A 19,334-nucleotide genomic window follows, 5' to 3' on the forward strand; every position below is an offset into this window, starting at 1 on the left:
ATCTATGAACTGGTGTTCATTAGTAAACGATTAGCCATTAGATATCATGCTAGATTAGTCGAAATGTAATGTATGCTAGATGTTCTAGTGTCATAATAGGGTTTACACCTTCCTATTTATGCATTCTGTGTTTCCTGATGGAAAATAGCGAGTAGTTATGTGTACATGCTAGATTAGTTTTGAAAAATTAGACCTTAGTCCATTGAGTTGAACAGAATTTTATGCTATAGTGTATATTGAATGTACTATTTTCATTTCCCTCTAATACATCTTTGTTACCGCTATAAAACCTTACTTGTTTATTGGTTGTTAAGCTTTGTTAATAAAATACTATAAGATTTTAAACGACTTTCCTTACTCAATTTTCCAAACCCATTTCAGACAACTTTCCAAATCCATTTATGACAAAGTTGATTCATTATGCCATTCTATATTTATTTTCTTCAGTTCTGTTAATAAAAATTTATAGCGTTACATAAATAATCGCATTCTAATTATAAAATATAATTACGTAATTTCGTGAAATTTTTGTTTTATACAAATGCGAAATTATACAAAATTGATTTTAATAATTGAGTTATCAATCAGTCTTATTATGTATTGCGAAAATTCTGACGATAAGGCGAATTATTTGTATCAGTTTCTACAAACAGATCAAAGCAAATCGGATCAAATCCATCCGAAATATTAACTCTTAACAGGCGGCGCCACTAATAGCATGGAAGTTAGTAACAATCAAGATGGCTGCTACCAACTCGAATCTATCCAGTGATAGTCCAACCAAGAAAGAAGACGAATTCAATGAATTTTATTCCGAAGTATGTAAATTTCGAATGACATCATATCATTAAAACATTCATCCGTGTAGAAGTTGGTTTTCAATATAATTTTTGTTATATAACTGTAAACACTTGTACCTTACTTTAAGGGTTAACAAACGTCACTATGTATGCATTTAACAATAATAATAAATCGAATTTGAAGCATCAGTATATTGTATAGTTTTCCGTTATTTGACAAGTGATACGTAATATTTGTTAAAACGTCATAAGATGAACTGCTGTTTCAGTAGTAGTTTTCGAGTTATAAATAAGCCTAACCTGTACGAATATATTCGCGCCCTAAACAAATAGTGATTTCGTGCTATACGAAATGTTACATTTCTTTAGGTGAAAGAAATAGAAAAAAGAGATTCGGTGTTAACTCCCAAGCAACAAATCGATAGACTACTTCGGCCAGGATCGTCGTATTTTAATTTAAATCCTTTCGAAGTGTTACAAATTGATCCATCCACGTCTATAGATGAAATCAAGAAAAAATATCGACGCGTAAGTTAACACCTTTCGTCTTTAATCAATGTATAAGTTTTAGAATATACATGAGCAGATTATCCTTATTTTGTAGATGTCAATTCTCGTGCATCCTGATAAAAACCAAGATGATGCAGAACGTGCGCAGCAAGCATTTGAAAGTATGTATTTATTGTTACTTTAAGAACTGATGGATTTTCAAAATTGCTCCTTTGGTTATAGTTGTTAATAAAGCATGGAAAACACTGGAAAATGAAGAAACCAGGGCTAAATGCATGGATGTTATAGAAGAAGCAAAAGCTAGAACTGATCATATGGTATGAATAATGAAAAAGTAAATTTTCCCTGTTTGTGATAATATGTAAATAAATAAATTTGTTAGATTGTAGAGAAGAAGAAGAAATTGAAGAAAGAAGGAAAAACAGAAAGTGCAAATGTTCTCGAAGAAGAAACAGAAGAAGGTTATAGACATGCGGTTTGGGTTATGACAATGAAACTGTTTGCTGATATGGAGAGAAGAAGGTTAATTTAAATGACAAGAAGTAGTTAATGAAATTGATTCTATTTCTGCTAATAATTTGTATTTCTTTCTTTTTTTTTCTTTCTATAGACGAGAATTAGCAACTAGAGATGCAGAGCAACGTAAAAGGAAACGAGAAGAAGAACTGTCTGCAGAGGCACAAGCTGCATTAGAACGTGAGTGGCAAAAAAATTTTGAAGAATCCCGACAATCAAGAGTTGATAGTTGGAAAGCTTTCCAATCTGGTGCTAGTGCCACAAAACAAAAGAAAGCAAAAAAATTAAAGGCCTTCAGGCCTCCTAAAACGAAAGCTGAATCACGATAATTAAGTAATTGTTCCTGACGCCTGATATAGATTTTTTTATTTGATACAGCATTTCATATTTCTTGCAAAAAAAGTAGTTTAAATAGTCTGTTCTTAATATGTGACCTTGGATTACTGAATTAATTAAAATTAATTTGAATTATTCTTATTTGAGATTCGTTATTTAAAACTAGTTGAGAATGCATAAAAATCAGGTGTCAAAGTAGAGAGTGAGTTGTAAACTGAGTGATGAGTACATTGAGCAGCAAAGTGTGAGAATGATTGAGAAGTATGTGTATCTCACAAATAATTTGTATGTTTGTTGAATGTATATGTGTATGTATGCACGTTGTGATATATTTACATGGCCCGAGTAAAGTTCATCTTTACTATAAAACTTTGGTCTAATGAAATTATTGAACGGAGCAATTACATTTGTACTTTGCATCATTGGATAATAAATGTCAATTTTATGACATACGTATATCTCATACTTTTATCTTTAAAATATACAATCACATGACACAATGCTTTACAAAAAGGACAATACTTAAGTTATCTAATGTCTATTAAACGAAATTTAAATCGATGGTTCTTGCTTTTTTATACATCTGTATGAATTATTGTAAAAAGTTTATAATATATAAAAACAATAATTGAAAATTTAATAATTACTATTATATTTTAAAGTTTCAAAACAATTCGAAATACAAGATGTAAAAATAAAAATAAAAATTAAAGATGAATATTTTTTGCAGAACATAACCTCTGTTTGTATATATATATTGTTACAAAAATTCAATTATATGTATAGATGTATGTTCTGTGTATAAAGTATCGCTATGCAACATTGTGTGATGTAATCGTTATATTATTACTATGACAAAATATTTCATTTGTATTTTGTACGTACGTATAATCCGGATGAAATGCGAATTTTTTTATGCTCCTTGTTTTCTTTATTCACTTTTTTTCACTTCTTTTTCCACTTTCAAATCACAATTTGTCCGTACAGTAACAATCGTATTTTGTACTGGTAATGATACTGAAGTAGTCATATTAACATCTAAAATTTTTAACCGCCACTTTCAGCTACGGTTGAACTTATGTATACATATGTTTTATGTAAACATAAAATATTTTAGCGTATATTTCGCTTGAAAGTAAGAAAATAAAAATGGATCGTTGTTATTTTAACTTAGCAAAACACTAAACAAGTGTTACGACAATATTTTACGTTTCATCGAAGTGCTAGCTTGACGGGCCATGTAGTCATAACTTCCGGTTTTCAATACGAGCTCGCGTAATGAACATTACATTGTGGTGTACACTTGGTCCAATTGTAATTTGTAAGATTATATTGTAAGGAGAAAAATTTCTAAAGTATGTAAGCTTTCTCGTTGCAGATCACTTTGAATAGTTTTACTGACACATGAAAGTCAATGCTGTATAAGTGCCGATGAATGTGAGAAAGTGTTTGTGTGTAAAAAACGGCAAAATGAAATTTTTATCAAAGATATTAAGGCGAATGAGTGAGTGAGTATAACGCGAAACAACATTTACACATTTCTAATTCTTTCCTTCGTTGCTTTTTTTTTTTTTGTAATATTCTGGGATTCTCTATGATGCCATAACCTTCATTAATTTCGATTTATATACATCGTAATACCAAGCAATTAAAAAATACACGAAAGCTGCTTCATTTATTTATAATGTTTGTACAATAGTGAATGGTAGAAAGAAATATCTATTCATGATTTTCATTTATATGTACAGGAATTTTATTGTACCGCGACAAATGATATTATACATATTCTGTATTAGGCGGGGTCGTATGAAAAATTAACTTTCTTAAATGCAATGGATACATCATAGTATTATTTAACACAATAAAAAATTCATTTTTGTACAAGTGGTAAAGTATAAGTCGTCGATGATAATTTGTATTGTTCTTTATTTAGTTCGAGCATTTGTTATTAATGTATTCGTCTTGTATATTATGACGTCCATGGGATATAAAATGTAAATATGATACATATCGAGTATTCGTAATTTAATAACTCCACTCAGGGTGTATGAAAAACATGCTAACATTTATGTGACTGAATTAATTCGAAAATTTACTGCTGAAATAAATTTAGATAAATATATTCTGAATAATGTGATATGCCAGTAGGGAATTAAAAATGAGCAAACGATGACATATTGTACGAAAATCGAACGACTCGTGTTCGATTCACTTACTTACGTAAATGTACAAATTTTTTATGCACTCTACATTCGTAATTACTAGAGAAACGAGGAACGAAAACTCTACAATTTTTATATATAATCGTGTTTTATATTTAACAACTTTTCCATTAGACTATACTACATATATACGCGAATCTTTCTTTAAGTTACAGTTTTGCATCATAATTTGGCAAGAATATAATACGAAGGGCAAGTTATTTGTATTTATAAACATCTACTAGTATATTAGAGATTTTCGAGAATAAGAAACTGCAGGAACGAAATACAGAACACCAGTATGTCTATTGTAAGTAATCTTAACAATATCATTTGATTTCATTAAAATTTTGTTAATAGTATTAAATATGCTAATGATTATCTATGGTCTTGTATCTTTTACTCTTTGCATGCGTACGTTGAATAAAATTGGCATTTTTGAATAAATGTAGCAGTATCATACAACATTACAATTTTCATGTGCAATGTTTATTATTTTTATTTGCTAAACACTTTGTCGCCGCAATGTCTTTCGAAGCTGCTGCGCTAGCAATGACTTACGATCAAATGCATTTTACGTGACTGTACGCTTCCATCCGGAGTGTGTACGTGACTCACATATAGAATAATCATGTTCACTAAAACTATATGCATATAGAAACATATCTTATTTGTTTAAACTTCATTTTATGCACATTAATTCATTACTTTTATTAACACTTCAGTAAAGAGAAAATTTGAAAATTTTCACTTTGAAAAATACATCTTTGAAGCTATTATCGACACTGAAAAGTGTAAAGTGTAAAATAGATTCATTAATACCGTTTATTCCAAACAGTTTAACTAAACAAAAAATTCTTAAGTCAGAAACACGCTTACTTTCTTTAAACATTTGCGTTTTCTATTCAAGTGTTTACTATGATCGTTCAAATTCCGTGTGCTTTCAGGAAGATTACAGTAAAAATAGGATATTTTTATAATATTTACTGTGAATAAATTATATTGATTTGTTTAACATTTACCAGACGAATATGAATATTTAACTTTATACTTGCAAACTGCGCATGTGCGAAAGTTATACACGTATATGCGAATCGCGCACCATGCGCAACAGGTAACAGTGCATTCTTGTCCTTTCAAATTTTCAGTTTGATCCTTAAGAAATTTCCTCTTTACGCCAACCAGTGCAATCGATCGACTTGCGATTGATGACTTGGAGAGTGAAATTCCTCCTTCGGAAGAACAATGACTCGCAGTATGGTGATAGAAGTGAACGAAATCAAAACCGAAGAAAAACAGAACAGCATCGAACATCTTCAGTTATCATGTAATTGCCAAATTTTTTTTCATACCAACTTTAATATAAATTTGTTTGAAATTAATTTTTAATTAATTATGGATTTGTTTATAATTATTTACATTACTTATTGATAATGATATATTTCTATGTCTGTGCTTACATTAAACTTTTCAATATTTTGGAACAATGACAATTTAGAATACTAACAATAAGACAGCATTGCAAAAGCGAAGCAAAGCATATTCTGGAAAGGTGAAAGTGAAATATAATCGTCATAAAGGAAATTACGCAAACAATATTACCATCGCATAATACTTTATTTTATTTCTCTTTGTCAAAATACACAAACTGTGTAAAATACTTACTTTATTAACGTTACATACGAAATAACGCAAGATTTGTCAAATTCGCATGGTGAAAATGCGATTGCTCCAAGAGAGCACCGTATACGTACGTAATAAGCAAGTTTTTACCGTTGCATGTGTGCACAGGTGATGGGAACGTGTCGTATACATTTATACAAACCAGCCAGGATAAATATCGATGTATAAGGATCGATATACGAACGAAAGGAAACCGTTCATCTTTGAAGCGCCGTTGTCGCACACAATCCAAAGAAATGTTATTTCTGCGCACATAGCCAAGTAGAAAGACGTATTTGTACGACCGCTTCACGAATGAAACACAAATGTCTATGCTTGTAAACCATTACACAAATGAAGATCAGATGTTGGTGTGTGTCCTCAACGATAGAAATGCGTTTGGAGTACGCGATCACGAAAAAGAAAAAAAAAAACTATAACCAAGTACGTCCGTACATAGATTGTTATATGAAAGAAGCATACTAACACAAATTTTGGCGAGTAACGTGACAAAAAGAAAGAGGTCGTGCATTCTCTAAGCGAAAGAAAACAGACAGATACAAATACGTAAGCACCGATGTTCGGTTATAAACGTATACGCTTAGGACAGTATGTAAATGAAAGGAATATCATCTACCTGTGACGCGTGCGTACACGAAAGGCACGTGTGTTCATCGCGGAGCACAAGCACAACTTGCGTCACAACGCGGTATATTCGTACGTATACAATCGCGAGGAACCTGTTCACACAGAGGAACGTAACGAGAGATAAACATCCGTATATGTAAGTAGACGATCGGAGCGCAGCGACTGAGGGGAAACCCGTATGTGTATGTGAAAGTATACGAGTAGCCGAAAGATAGCGATGTATAGTGGTTAATATCGTCTGTAGAAGAGCATCGGCGATAGTAGAGCTGCGTGTGCGTGCGTTCAGGTAGAAGGAACGCGTTTCGTCCGCGGACAAACGACCGTCTATACGAACGACGACGACCGGTACACACAGATAAATGAAAAATGATAGTGTGCGTGGCCGTGCACAGGTAGAAGGAAGAGAACAGAGCGGCAACAGAGGCAGAGGTGCGGCGTGACCGCTTCGCCGCGACACTACACGAGACTGCAGTGAGTTGGTCGCTGTCGTGCGTCGCTCTTCACTGCTTTTCGATCGATACGAACGATCGACAGCCACGGCGGATCCGGCCCGACCGTGGAATGTGGAAAATCTATGTGGACTCGCAACCTGTTGCGCTACCGATCTTGCATACATCGGCTCCAACACGCACCATTCTCGCGGCACACCGCGGCACCAGTATTAGCCTTGACGGGCGCCAGCCAACCTGGACACGTACTTAACTTGCACGACTAGCGCGCGTTTACACGTGGATCGGCAGCGAGTGCGCGGCATCGTTACGTGGATTCGAATCGAGGAAAGTATCCTCGATACGTTGGATGATCGGAGGAAAGTGGCGTCGATATGTGACCCGTGATCGTGTGTCAACGGTGTGCTGCTGGCCAACGGAGAACCATGTCGACGACGGACGTGTTTCGCATCGCGCAACAGGGACCGCCGACTGCCGAAGAGGAACAAGGGTAACGTTCAACCAATATTCTTTCGTCGCATGTTTTACCATTTGCAATTGGTTTCGTTCAATCTTCGACTTTCACTACGATCTTCGATCGATCATTTTGTCGAGGAAATTTCGAATCGGAATTTAATCGGTGATCAATCGGTCAATCGTGGAGGAACGATTGTTCTGGAAGATCCAACAAAAACGTTTTCGTACAGTTTTCAGTTACGTTATTACACGACTGGATGTGCGTTCTTAAAAGTGATCCTGGAAGTTCGAGGAGTGGATCGGTCGTTATAGTCCAGCATGTCGAATCGTCGTGCTGGAATGTCATTTAGTTAGGTGTTTTTACGCGCGGTTCCGTGGACGTTTAGATTTTCATGTGAAATCTATACATCGTGCTCGCATTTTTCACATGTATTTTTCATTTCTGTTACGTGGAACGTTACAATCAAATACACATATCTAGATGAACATGTTTCGAGGACGAATCGCTCGATCTTATTTGCTTACTTTTATATCTCACGACCGTTTACGGTTTATCAGAGGGGTTTGCGTTATACTTTCTACGCTGCTCGAGGCAATAAACCTCGACGAATACGAGCCAGCAGAGCGACTGTCGAATACTAAATCGTCGAGAGTAAGATGTTTGCGAGAAACCTGTTTTAGCACTATCCAGAATTTCTATACCAACCACACAAATTAAAACGCGATGGATCGCCGTTCTGTTTCGAATATATTCAGAATAATCTGAGCACATAATTGCATCGATGAATTAAAAATACAAATTGTCATATATATATATTTTTTTCTCTCTATTCAAAAGGTGTACATTTCGTTGAAGAAACATTCGTATTTCATATTTCCTCACAATACGACAATAATGTGACCATGATGTCGACAATTTTTTCGCAACGAACGTACGAATTACAAAGTCTGAAAGACAGTGTAATTGCATTTTTTTACCAGCAAAACCTTTCTGGCGCCAACGAGCGTATAATTAGACAAATGTTGAGATAATGTGCGTGTATCTTTTAATGCTGTACCACCGTATAATTTACCTGGTGTTGCAGTTACTGCCATAATCGTTCGCATGCTTTGGTCGTACCTTTCCACTCCATTTTATTTTTCACGAACAAAAGTGCTTACTTCGTTTAACAGACAGAGCTGCATAAACTCGAACGTCCAATCGACCAATGGACCAGAAATATTTGATTTATCTGTTCGGCTTAAACTGATCGACCTGGCGATCAGCGATTCTACAGGTGGTTTTCGGTGAATAGAAAATACGAAAAGCTGCCATATAGAGGTAGCACCATCATATTAGTCACGTTTCTCGACGGTCCCTCTCTCTCTCTCTCTCTCTTTCTCTCAATGTCAATGACTGCTCCCTCAGGGCTAGCTGTGACCCCCCGTGCGAACGAGAGTCTCGTCTTTCTGTATGTCGTAGCAGACAGAGTCGAGTGGAATGGCGCTTTCACACGGAGCCATGAGGAACTCGTGATATTTATATGTATACATATATCGTGTCCGACATATGTCGGTCCAAGTTTCTAAATAAATAAAACGGGCACGAAAATTCCCAGGTGAATGTATTTTTAATTGACATTCTCGCGGTCATAACCGGATGGTAGCTCGAACGCGCGAAATGTTGTCTGGTTTGAATTCAGTTTATTAATCGGGGGAGAAACCAGAGTTGACTCGTTACTTATAATATAATTTTTATCTAACAACACTACATCTTTTTACGTGTTCTTTCACTTATATATTTACGAGGAGTAATCGAAATTGATTTTTTTTTCTTTTGATCTTGAGTCTTTTAATTATAAAAATTTCTGCTTAAAGAATAGCCTGGTTAAGTGAAGAAACACAGTTTGTTCGATTTAAAATGAATTTTCTTGAATTTGAAGGAAAAAATAAATAAATATTTTATAATGATAATTGTAATATTCGTTCGAAAGTTCTGTTCAATTCTTTCTTAAAACGATGGAAAAGTTAGAATTTCTCTGTGGCTTATCGAGTTAATATTAATATTAGAGGACATTATCGAAACCAGTTCAGGTTCGATACGACTTTCACTGAAAATTATCGATACGTAAATATCGACAGCTTCTGACGATAAAACCAGCAGCATTAATGAATAGTCTAGCAACATTTTCATGGAAGTTTATCGAGGTAGTTCTTAAATTTATCCACCTTCTAATTGACTTAAATTACAGCCAATTATGGTGACAATATTTTATTAACAAATTCGATTATTACCTACGGAGCAGCTTACACAGTACTCGGAGAAACGAACCTTAAACCTTAAGGTTGACTAACGGGACTTCCGGCGCCCGTATGTATCTATAGTACATACGGTGATTGCCGTTGCAATTCCCTGTGACCCGTAGTATACATACATTTACCGAGATGATAATAAAAAACGGGGAATATGTGTTATTTTTTTATCCTTTCCGCGAGAGTGTCACAACGTGCTACTACGTATCTTTGATATTTACATTCTTTTTTTACAAACATCATTAACGCTCTTTTATGTCTGTTTATCTCACATTTCTGTTTATCTCTCATTCAAATGTGAATCTAATAATAAATCGTGTAATAATAATATAAACGTAATACGTATATAAAACGTGGTTGTTTAGAATAGTGAATATTCCTAGAGGAATCTTGTTTATATAATTGCGGATGTGATGTGACACATTTTGAAATTTTGTTGGTACTGTAACAAGGCTAGATTATCACGATTCTATTGACAAAATTTGGAATAAATCAGATAGTATATATAGAAGCTTTAGTTTAAATATAGTTAGTTCAGTTTAAGCATGTATATTATCTATATTATCTATAGATATTTATCACTTATCTCCTAACTCCAATGTCTACAACTATAACTCCAATCATCTGTAACACTTGTTTAAGATGACTGCTCACACTCTATACTAATTTTTCACTAAACTTATATTTGCTTATAACAAATACACTTTCGGATTGATTGCAAACACAATTGCAAACAGTGGTCGCTCTCATTACAACGCTAACGAAACTCCGAAACGTTCAATTCGACAGATACACGGTGTGTACACAAAAACGTTATTTTCCGTGATAAATATTCAGATATACTCGAGTTACTATAGTCGCATATGTTGCGTAACACTGGTGGTAAGGAAAACTATCCGCATACTAATTCGATTTTGTTTTGCACGTTCGAGCCGGGATTCTAATCCGACGCGGCGGTTATAAGGTGCAAGTGAAATTGCCCGTGTAATGGACTGGATTTTCATTTACATATCAGACAGAGGTATCACAGAGTACAAAAGAATATAACCGAGCTACGCGAAGAAATCGCCGACGCGGTGCGGCGGTGCTTTCGTGTTTTATGAGTCAGCAGCCGGAATGAAAAATTGATGGGAATAATAGAGGAGGGGTATACGTTATAATACGAGTCGTCTTTTATCATGTGTCTAATAATTAATTGCATTAACCACCGCGGGGAAAGCTATTGTTCTCTCTTGCGTGAAGTCTTGATGACAGAGCCGGCAATCGCCGGCGTACGCTCTGAACGTAGACACGGTTCCCCGCGTTTCCGCTCTACTTTCCGCGCTAATATAATTTAAAAACTTGTCATCGATCGGTATGTCTATAGTTTTCCAGCGCGTTGAAAGGGATCGTGCGATCGATCAGGATCCGTGTCGTGAAAGCATGAGAAGAAACATTGAATTTTAAATGTGCAGTTTATTAATAACAGAGAAAACGGCAGTTTAATACGGCAGTCACGGAGAATATCGAGAATATCGCTGTCTAACGGAGTACTGTTTTTTTTTTATAGGCAATTAACATTATCGTTTGTAACAGAACAATGCACCAATTAGGATACAAATCGACGCATCTTGACTATCGTCCGAAACTTTTTAACTTCTTATTGTTGTTAATACGATAAGAGGCAAAGTTTGAAACTGCATCTTTCGTTTCTAGAGATTCCCAGAAGAAGGAGAAATTATATTCATTGAGGAGAGATGCAAGAAGATGTAAATTATTATTATTATACCTGAATATTAAAATTTGCAAGTGAATTTCTTCTCGTTTCACCGTAATAGAAACGACATACGTATTTACATACAGAATTGCAATACAATAAAATGAAGTTTGTAAAACAATAACTTAATAGTGCACTTTTTTTATTTTCAACAAGCTTGGAACCATTCGATTTCATCTAATCCAGTCTAGAGGAGTGAAAATTTTTGGCAGAGGCGTCCGACTCGATGCACTGAGATACACATAACGGATGAACTGCGTTCACAAAAGTCGACGTAATAGGTTATCTTCATGTACTAGAACGGATAACTGGATAACCCGTTTCCTGCCGAAGGTACGCCATTTACGGGAAATCGCGGCAGGGCCACTCTTCCTGGTAGTATCTGTAAATGGTATTATCGTGATTAGACGCGTACTTGTGCAATACAACCCTCATCTAAACGAGAATCATTGCCATTATTATCCTCGTGTGTTTGCTTGTTGATAAATTTAGCAAATCGGTTGACCAATCCGCCGAAATATCACTAATAAGAACTTTTATCATCCCTTAACAACGACGCCACTTACGAGTCTATTTTATGGTTATTATCGCCGCTAAAAGCGACGATTAGTTTCCTTGAAGTCGTTAGCTCGTTTCTGTTATTACCACTCCATCAATTCGTCAAGTGAATGTCGTCATGAATTGAAATGAACGAAATGAAATGTAAACATTCCTACGTATTGTTTTTAATCGCCAAGAATTTTGCAAGAATTTATTTATCTACTTTCTTGTGTATAATTTTCGTACAGATTATCAGAAGATTAGCTCGATATAAATTCACGAGAGACGCTAACCCATTGATACAATTACGCGGTCTCGATCGCAGATTAGAATCTGACGTTACACGCGTTAACGAATTTAATTATCAGTGGTTAATACGACGGCCGTTCGTATATAGGCATAATGTAAAATTGATTTATTACTGAGAACAATCACCCACCATGCAAAGCTGTGTCATTGCAGGCATAAATCTGTAGGTACCTGACAGCCTGCGGACATTAATTCTTTGCGTGAAATCGCGCAATATTTTACTTGAAATCTCGCGCGAACAATGCGTAATCGTTATTGATGAAAAAAGAAAGGAAATGTTCCTTCATCGATCGCGACGGAAGAAATTTAACAAGATAAATTTTTTTTTAAAACGAAATTTGCTGAGTGCAATGAAATGAGCAAAAAATAATAACGTGCAATAAATAAAATTAAAATAATCAACAGATTTAAAGCAGTTGATTTATTTTCGCGTGGAGATCATTCAAGATCCTCCATTTCTGGCGGAAGCTGGTGCTTCAAAATGAGATCACGAGGTTTTGCGTGAGGCTATCGATAGTGGAAAAATTACCGATGATGTGATTCACTGTGAACACGACGAGGAAAATGTCTGTGTAAGGGAGTAATGTCATGAAGCGTTTATGCTTGATGCAACTTTACTGCTAATGAATCACGGAACGTGAAATCCAGTTCGACGAGTCCAGCGGAGAAAAGAAGATAAAGCATGCGTCGGCCTATCTTCCGCAAAAATAATCGTTATACCAATAACGTGTGATTAATATTGGAACATGCTGCAGGCAGGCAGCACACTTTCACAATTGCTGTTTCAACGGGATTCGAAATTTCAACCAATTTTATTTCGTTGTTAGAAAAATTGCCTAGAAAACATGAACAACTCGTCTCATAACTCAAACAAGCCACTGTGTCTGATGTCGATTAATCACGTTTGTCGTCCTCCATTTTCTATAATCGTTCGACGCCTTTCTATCAAATTTTTCATCCTTCTTTCACGAAATCCCGTTTCAAAATCAACTTTCAGGAAAACCGTGTCGTCCATCTTGCTTCAGCCGTCCTGTCTAGTATTTTCTCGTTGTCATTTATTTCAAGGATACTGAAAATCCTCTGCCTTTTGCCTTCCGGCGCTTGAATCTTTCTCAACGTGCACACCCAATCCATTTAAGCCAAATAAGAAAAATGGTCCTGACCATGTGAAATTGGCTCGCGACAAATTTGAATCTTTCAAAAAAAGTGCGCGACTTGCGCTCTGACCTGAGTGAGAAGTGTCTCGTACGAAGGGAAATCTAGAGATAGAGGCCACAGTCGTTGACATCGGCGGACAGAGCGTTACTGTCGTCTAATGTACGCGGAGTCACGCCCCCGCTCGCGCGCTGGTAGCTGGAGCTGGAGCAAAAGGGAACCGAGGGTAACCGAAGCGAAGCGAAACGTACCGAAGGGACCGCGCGATCTCTCCGCGCTCGGTCTCGCGAGCAGCCGAAGTTCGCGGTGTTCCCTCGATCGAGCCGCGCGGCAAAAGCCGCAAAACCCGCACACGCCGCGCGCCGATACCTAAACAACAACCCGCCGATACGACACCCGCCGCCGATCTGCCCGGTGTGTATATGTGTATCGAAACACGCACACCTACGCCGCGTCGGCGATAAGGAGCGCCGATTGGTCGCTTCGCCGGTCGCTTCTCCATCGCTCGGTTCACCGAGGACCTAAAGCGGCTGCGCGACGGTCCAGGTAAGTGAGCACACCACGTTACCTTACCTCCGGCTGTGCAACGTTCCTTCGTTTGTGCTGTCACTGGCTTCGTGTTGTGCACCGGCTCTCGAGTCTCTCGAGCGCTCCACAGACCGGACGTGGAACCGGAGACCTGTGATCACAGCCGCCGCGTTCCTCGATCTCCGTGGCCGAAGCGGAAGTGGACGGACGACGAGCGGCGGCCACGGCAGGACAACAGCAGCAGCTGCGTGCGCCCTTAATATCTCGCTCGGGTAATGGTCGCGGAAAGTGACACCAGCTTGCACCGCGGTCGGCTCGTTTTATTGTGCGAACGAACATCGGTGACTCGACGCCGATCTCCAGTCTAGCGGCCGTGTTTCGCTCGGCCGGATGCTGCGGTCAACGTAGGATCGTGATTCTTCGACCGGTCGGATCTCCGAGGGACGCGTAGGTGTCCAAGGCGAGGAGAGCCTTGCTTCTTTCGCGTGTTTTTTGACGCGATTCGAGATCGAGTGAAAGCCGATCTTACTCGGCCAGAGAACCGACACGTCGTCCATCACCTTTGTCTTTGTTTAATCGCACGTTTACTTGACCGGCGATTTTACAAAGAATTTGTGGAGTTCCGTTGGGACGTATCGACGGGTCGATTGCCGTGCAGTGTCGTGGTTGTTTTTCGTGTTTTGCCGATATTGAAGGAAGAGTGACGCGCTTGTCGGATCTTGGTAAGTCTGTAGTGTGACGCATAATGTGTGACGAGTTATGTTTAGTGCAAATTACAGCTGTTTTAGAGTCCCGTTTGAACGAATGGAACGTCGTTTGATTGTGCCTCGAACGTTCTTCCACCGTGGAGGACTAACGTGCCTGAGTGACGAATATGTGATAACAGAAACACTTATGAACATTTCTTACTAACGTCCGTCACGCTTTTTATCTATGCCTGGAATGAAAAATAAGTTCGGTTAAAGCATTGTCGTGTCGAAGAAAATTTCGACAGGAAATCCATTTATTGCTTCACATCAATTACATTGATCGCTGAAAATTTTAACTTGTCAAAGAAGAACGTTCCACTAATGAAATGACCAAGTACAAAATCGGTAGATTCTGGTCACGCGATAGTATCACGATCATACGCTAATTATTTCTCTCGAGCAGCAGGATAGCAACAGCAACTTTATCCCGGTGCAATCTATCCTCAAAGATGAAGCTGTTCAAACCAGCTTCATCGCTCACTCTGTTTCCAGGCTGTTCGCCGCGAAAGACGTTAATTCACAGGTTAGGATTCCACTGCATCGAAAGTCTCCAATTTTGTATGCAAATCAGCCATTCGCATTATCTTTCATACTGTTGCAATTGTGATCACGTATTTCCTCAAGATTGTTGGTTCTTTCCCACAAAGCCCATTTTCATTCACTCGAATCTCGATTTTGCCTTCGCAATCGTCATTCTACTCGGGATAGTTTTAGCAGCAAATAAAATAGATCCTGCCAAAGGTATAAAAAATGAAACGAAATTATTTTCTAATTTAATAGCCAAAAAAAAAAAATAAATAAATTTCAGTCTTAGTAACAAATAAGTGTACTTGGTATTAATTTCACAAAAGGAATATTTCAACGAATTCTATTAAAATAATGAAAATTTTTAAATAACCGCGATTGGTCAAATAATTCGCGTGACTTTATCGAGACCGTCGAAGATAAAATTTCGAAATTAATACGTGAATCTGCGCAGCTTTTAGTGCCCTTAAGGCGGATGCGTGGGATTGGTACGCAATGATTCTTTATGGGTTTGCTTCTACTACTACGACTTTCGTCTTCCGCTGACCAGATGTTTTTCTATCTTAGACACAACTGGCTACGCGAATGCTGGTTTCAAGTATACGAAAATATTTGTTTTTGTTCGTTGAATTTACGCTGTAACAAAAACGAATTTTTTACAATTTATAAACCAACTTCTTGAGGGATCAATCAAAATTGCTTGATTTCATTGATTTCAAGTGCAACGAAAATAACGCCAGGACGATATGATATAACAAATTACTGTTATACTGTTGTACATATTCTAAACATTTGCTTTCTACATTCTAACGATATAAGAGTAAATGTTTGCTCCGAGAACTATGAGTGTATGTTCTCCACGGGATGGAGGTTAAAGGTATGTAGGCTAACGGTATATATACAAATGAAAAAAACCAATGAAAGGAACTGAAAGGAAGCTACTTTTGTTTTGCATTCGCTTCACCTGGCACGCGTGCATCTCGAAATATACTTGAACGGATTAAACGTACACCCGGAAAAATGAAATTTAAATACACGATAGTAAACGATAGTGTGCTTTAGATGAAATTGAAGAAAGCGAGCATAGAAACACGTTGCTACAGACAACTCTTGCGAAACGTTTTAAAATGTTCATTAACGCTGCAGTGCAGTCGCGTCGTGTCGATGTAAATTTGAAATCGATCTGAACACGTATGTAGAAAATCACAGAGAGACATCCATATCGCAAACGCATGGTTATTTAAAAATTAATATACAGCGTGAGTAAGCAACTTGAGCGTGTAATAAATGTTAAATATGAGATCTATTAATTAACTCTGCGAATATCTCGAATAACTTTTACACACACATTTACAGATGTATCCCCAACGTTATGAATCGCGTCTCATTACGATCCATAAACTTTCAATGTATTCCCCATGACGCGTATAATATATCCATAAAACGTATCTACGAGCGTTTGAATGTTTATTCTCGTTTCGATACTACAAGCAAGCAGAATTCGACTGGAGAGAAGAGAGACAGAAAGGGACGAGAGAAAGGTATTCGAGGTACTGGATCGGGATATCTAAAAGCCATAGGAAATATCGTTCATTGTTATTCGGTCGTGTCGATTGCATCGTACAGTATGTTGCGTTAATATGCTTTATCATTGTGCGACGGGAATGGAAACGAGATATATACCCGGTGGAACACCTACGAGGTACACTAACGCAGCTGGTTGGCACCAACCAGAAAGATGTAGCAATCTTTCTTTTGCGTGGACAGCCGATTCTTTTTTTATAACGAAAGGGGCATAGATGCGCGGCAACTGCGCGACCGATCGTGAATTACTGTCATCCGGCCACAAAGTCGGAGAAAATTTCGTTCTTCCCGATTATTTTTTTTTTCTTTTTTTAACGCGTCGCGGTCTTTCGTGCTTCTTCGCAATTTTACTCGAGGAGAGAAGACGTTTGAGATGTATTAGAGGTGGTGCAAAGGTTATTGTGCAAAGGTTCAGATGAAAAAGTGAAATTAATCTGTGCGCGAATTTCGCGGAGAATTTTTTTATCATAAATTTTTATTCGCGCACGTACAAATGAATCTCGATAATTTCCTCAGCCAGTCTCTGAATTTGAAAGAAAATTGTGTTTTATTTTTACTCGAAGTTTCTTTCCTTTTTTTTTTTTTTTTTTTGCATGAACGTAGAGTGTGAAAAAGTAAGAAAAATTTAAACACGTGACAAATAGATCATCAAATCAGATCGCTATTCAAAATTTCGACGGGAAATGGTAAATGAATTTTAAGCGCCTGCAGGAACACATTCGAGTGTTTCGTTAAAATTGTTTATTTAGAAAAATAATGAATATATTCATCTCTGTAAACCTCTTGTACACGTAGCTCTATTTTAACAGCAATAAACTTATCAATGACGTTCGCCGAGTTATAATTAAGCGTTATACAATAAGCGCAGCGATTAATTAAGCGCCAATGCAGCTTCTCGATATATTCGACACGTATTTCACTTTGCACGCTTCTCCTTCGTCTAACGTCAATTTTAGCGAAGGCCGTTCCCTGGTTCTGACGGAGATTCGAACCGTGGTGACGCGTGTTTCTACGGGGTTTACGATTCACCGTAGAACGGTCGTTGCTTTCCACAGGGATACATCACGTGCGTTCGTTGCGTTCGTTGCGTGAGTACTGTAGCATTATACTCTGGCGTATGCAGTCATAACTCGTTCGTTTTTACCGTTCAATGAGTAATCTAACGATTGTGCCGCGTCGATCAGCCAACAGAGCAGAATAAACGCTGGAGACTCGCAAAAATAGTAGACTATTTGCGTGGACATTCATGCAAATTTATATATATTTTTTTATGAATTCTACAGCGAAAGAAATGGAATCTAGATTTCTTTCGTTCGATACCTTTGAGCTTTTCATAAATGCATAAAGGTTTGGAGTTTATTCTTTTTTCTTTATTTCAGATCAGTTGTAATAATATGAGTGATTTATCAGGTTCAATTGTAATATTTCCTTGAAAAGCGAGTACACGAAGCTAGTTTGAAATTAATAACGCGAATTCGATCGAATGTCGTTCGCACAGAGGCAAAAAAGTTGGTAGAATGTTCCTGGAAAAAATTAAGAGAGGATAATTAATGAAAAGCGACTCTGATGTGATTATTTTAATAAATAAACACTTTTAATAAGTGGAATGGTAGAGTTCGAAGAACAGAAAATAACGAAGACGATTTCAGTAAAAAATCACAAGTGAAATAAAATGAAATGTCAAACGCTGAACATTGTACCTGCTTGTTTTTCTTCTGTCATTCAAGAATCTACAAAGGTGTGCAAAAGTGATATTTCAACGAATTTCAACCAATTCACTTGCGTTTACTTCTTCAGTATCTCATTTTGCTCGTCCTTTGAAATTCTTCAGATTCTTTTAAACATCGTCCGTGAAGTGAAAAACATTTTCGTCCGATTTTTGTACGATTCTCGTCCGCTGTTACTGAGTTGCGAGTGCGATGGTATCGCGAGTAGACGGCAGGAAGGTGTATTCAGGAGGGTAACGCAAAGGAACTGTACGTTTTACAGAAGACTGAAGGCTGATCTGCAATACCTCCGTAGGAGGGGACTTTTGAAGGCGTCGGGTGAACTATCGTACCAAGGACGTAAATGCGCCAGATGCGGTGCACCGTTTGGTAGATTTTACAACACCGGTGCTCCGTGTACACGCTGCAGGCACCGAGTTTGCAGACAGTGCCGTATCGAGGTCAGGAGCCCTACCGATAACAAAGACGTCGAATGGATCTGTAACATTTGCTACAGGATCGCGTGAGTAATCCTTCCATTGTGTTGTTACGCCGTTTCCTTCTTGCGTGGCTCGCCTCGTTCTCCTCTCGACTCTCTTGCCGAGATTCTCT

At 37.5% G+C, this 19,334-nt stretch overlaps 2 protein-coding genes and 1 long non-coding RNA gene across 9 annotated transcripts in view; 2 read left to right on the forward strand and 1 right to left on the reverse strand.

Moving 5' to 3' along the window:
- The first annotated feature begins 681 nt into the window (after positions 1–681).
- On the forward strand, positions 682–5,745 carry LOC122531081 (dnaJ homolog subfamily C member 8). 2 transcript variants are annotated; one of them, XM_043658668.1, is made up of 7 exons: positions 682–818; positions 1,170–1,328; positions 1,405–1,471; positions 1,533–1,627; positions 1,693–1,832; positions 1,921–2,006; positions 5,512–5,745. In XM_043658668.1, exons 1-7 carry the CDS (start codon positions 741–743, stop codon positions 5,514–5,516), a joined length of 630 nt encoding a protein of 209 aa, XP_043514603.1. In that variant the 5' UTR covers positions 682–740; the 3' UTR covers positions 5,517–5,745. The 2 variants fall into 2 exon arrangements, with proteins under 2 accessions (XP_043514603.1, XP_043514602.1); XM_043658667.1 differs by lacking the exon at positions 5,512–5,745 and having other exon boundaries at positions 683–818; positions 1,921–2,217.
- A 1,432-nt stretch (positions 5,746–7,177) lies between these two features.
- Positions 7,178–19,334, forward strand: part of LOC122531077 — a 69,142-nt gene continuing 56,985 nt past the window's right edge. For 5 of the 6 annotated variants that reach the window (XM_043658654.1, XM_043658659.1, XM_043658656.1 and 2 more), the window contains exons 1-2: positions 17,887–18,104; positions 19,006–19,245. In XM_043658654.1, the coding sequence (XP_043514589.1) occupies positions 17,902–18,104; positions 19,006–19,245 (443 nt within the window). In that variant the 5' untranslated portion in view covers positions 17,887–17,901. Of the gene's footprint in view, positions 7,613–17,886; positions 18,105–19,005; positions 19,246–19,334 lie in introns of those variants that run through there. The other variant, XM_043658658.1, reaches the window with a different exon arrangement.
- On the reverse strand, positions 11,752–13,999 carry LOC122531086. The gene is made up of 2 exons (XR_006307190.1): positions 12,193–13,999; positions 11,752–12,008 (listed from the first exon to the last, which is right to left on the reverse strand). It is a non-coding gene; the product is annotated as an uncharacterized LOC122531086 (long non-coding RNA).

The sequence above is a fragment of the Frieseomelitta varia genome, unplaced genomic scaffold (assembly GCF_011392965.1).
Source record: "Frieseomelitta varia isolate USP_RPSP 00005682 unplaced genomic scaffold, Fvar_1.2 scaffold_372, whole genome shotgun sequence".
NCBI classification, from domain to species: Eukaryota; Metazoa; Arthropoda; class Insecta; order Hymenoptera; family Apidae; genus Frieseomelitta; species Frieseomelitta varia.

Excerpts from the sequence above, each read along its gene's own strand:
- LOC122531081 (XM_043658667.1), top strand. The coding sequence starts at position 741 with ATGGCTGCTACCAACTCGAATCTATCCAGTGATAGTCCAACCAAGAAA. Across the intron at positions 819-1,169 it reads TCAATGAATTTTATTCCGAA|GTGAAAGAAATAGAAAAAAG; the intron begins GTATGTAAATTT and ends ACATTTCTTTAG. Across the intron at positions 1,628-1,692 it reads AAGCTAGAACTGATCATATG|ATTGTAGAGAAGAAGAAGAA; the intron begins GTATGAATAATG and ends TAAATTTGTTAG.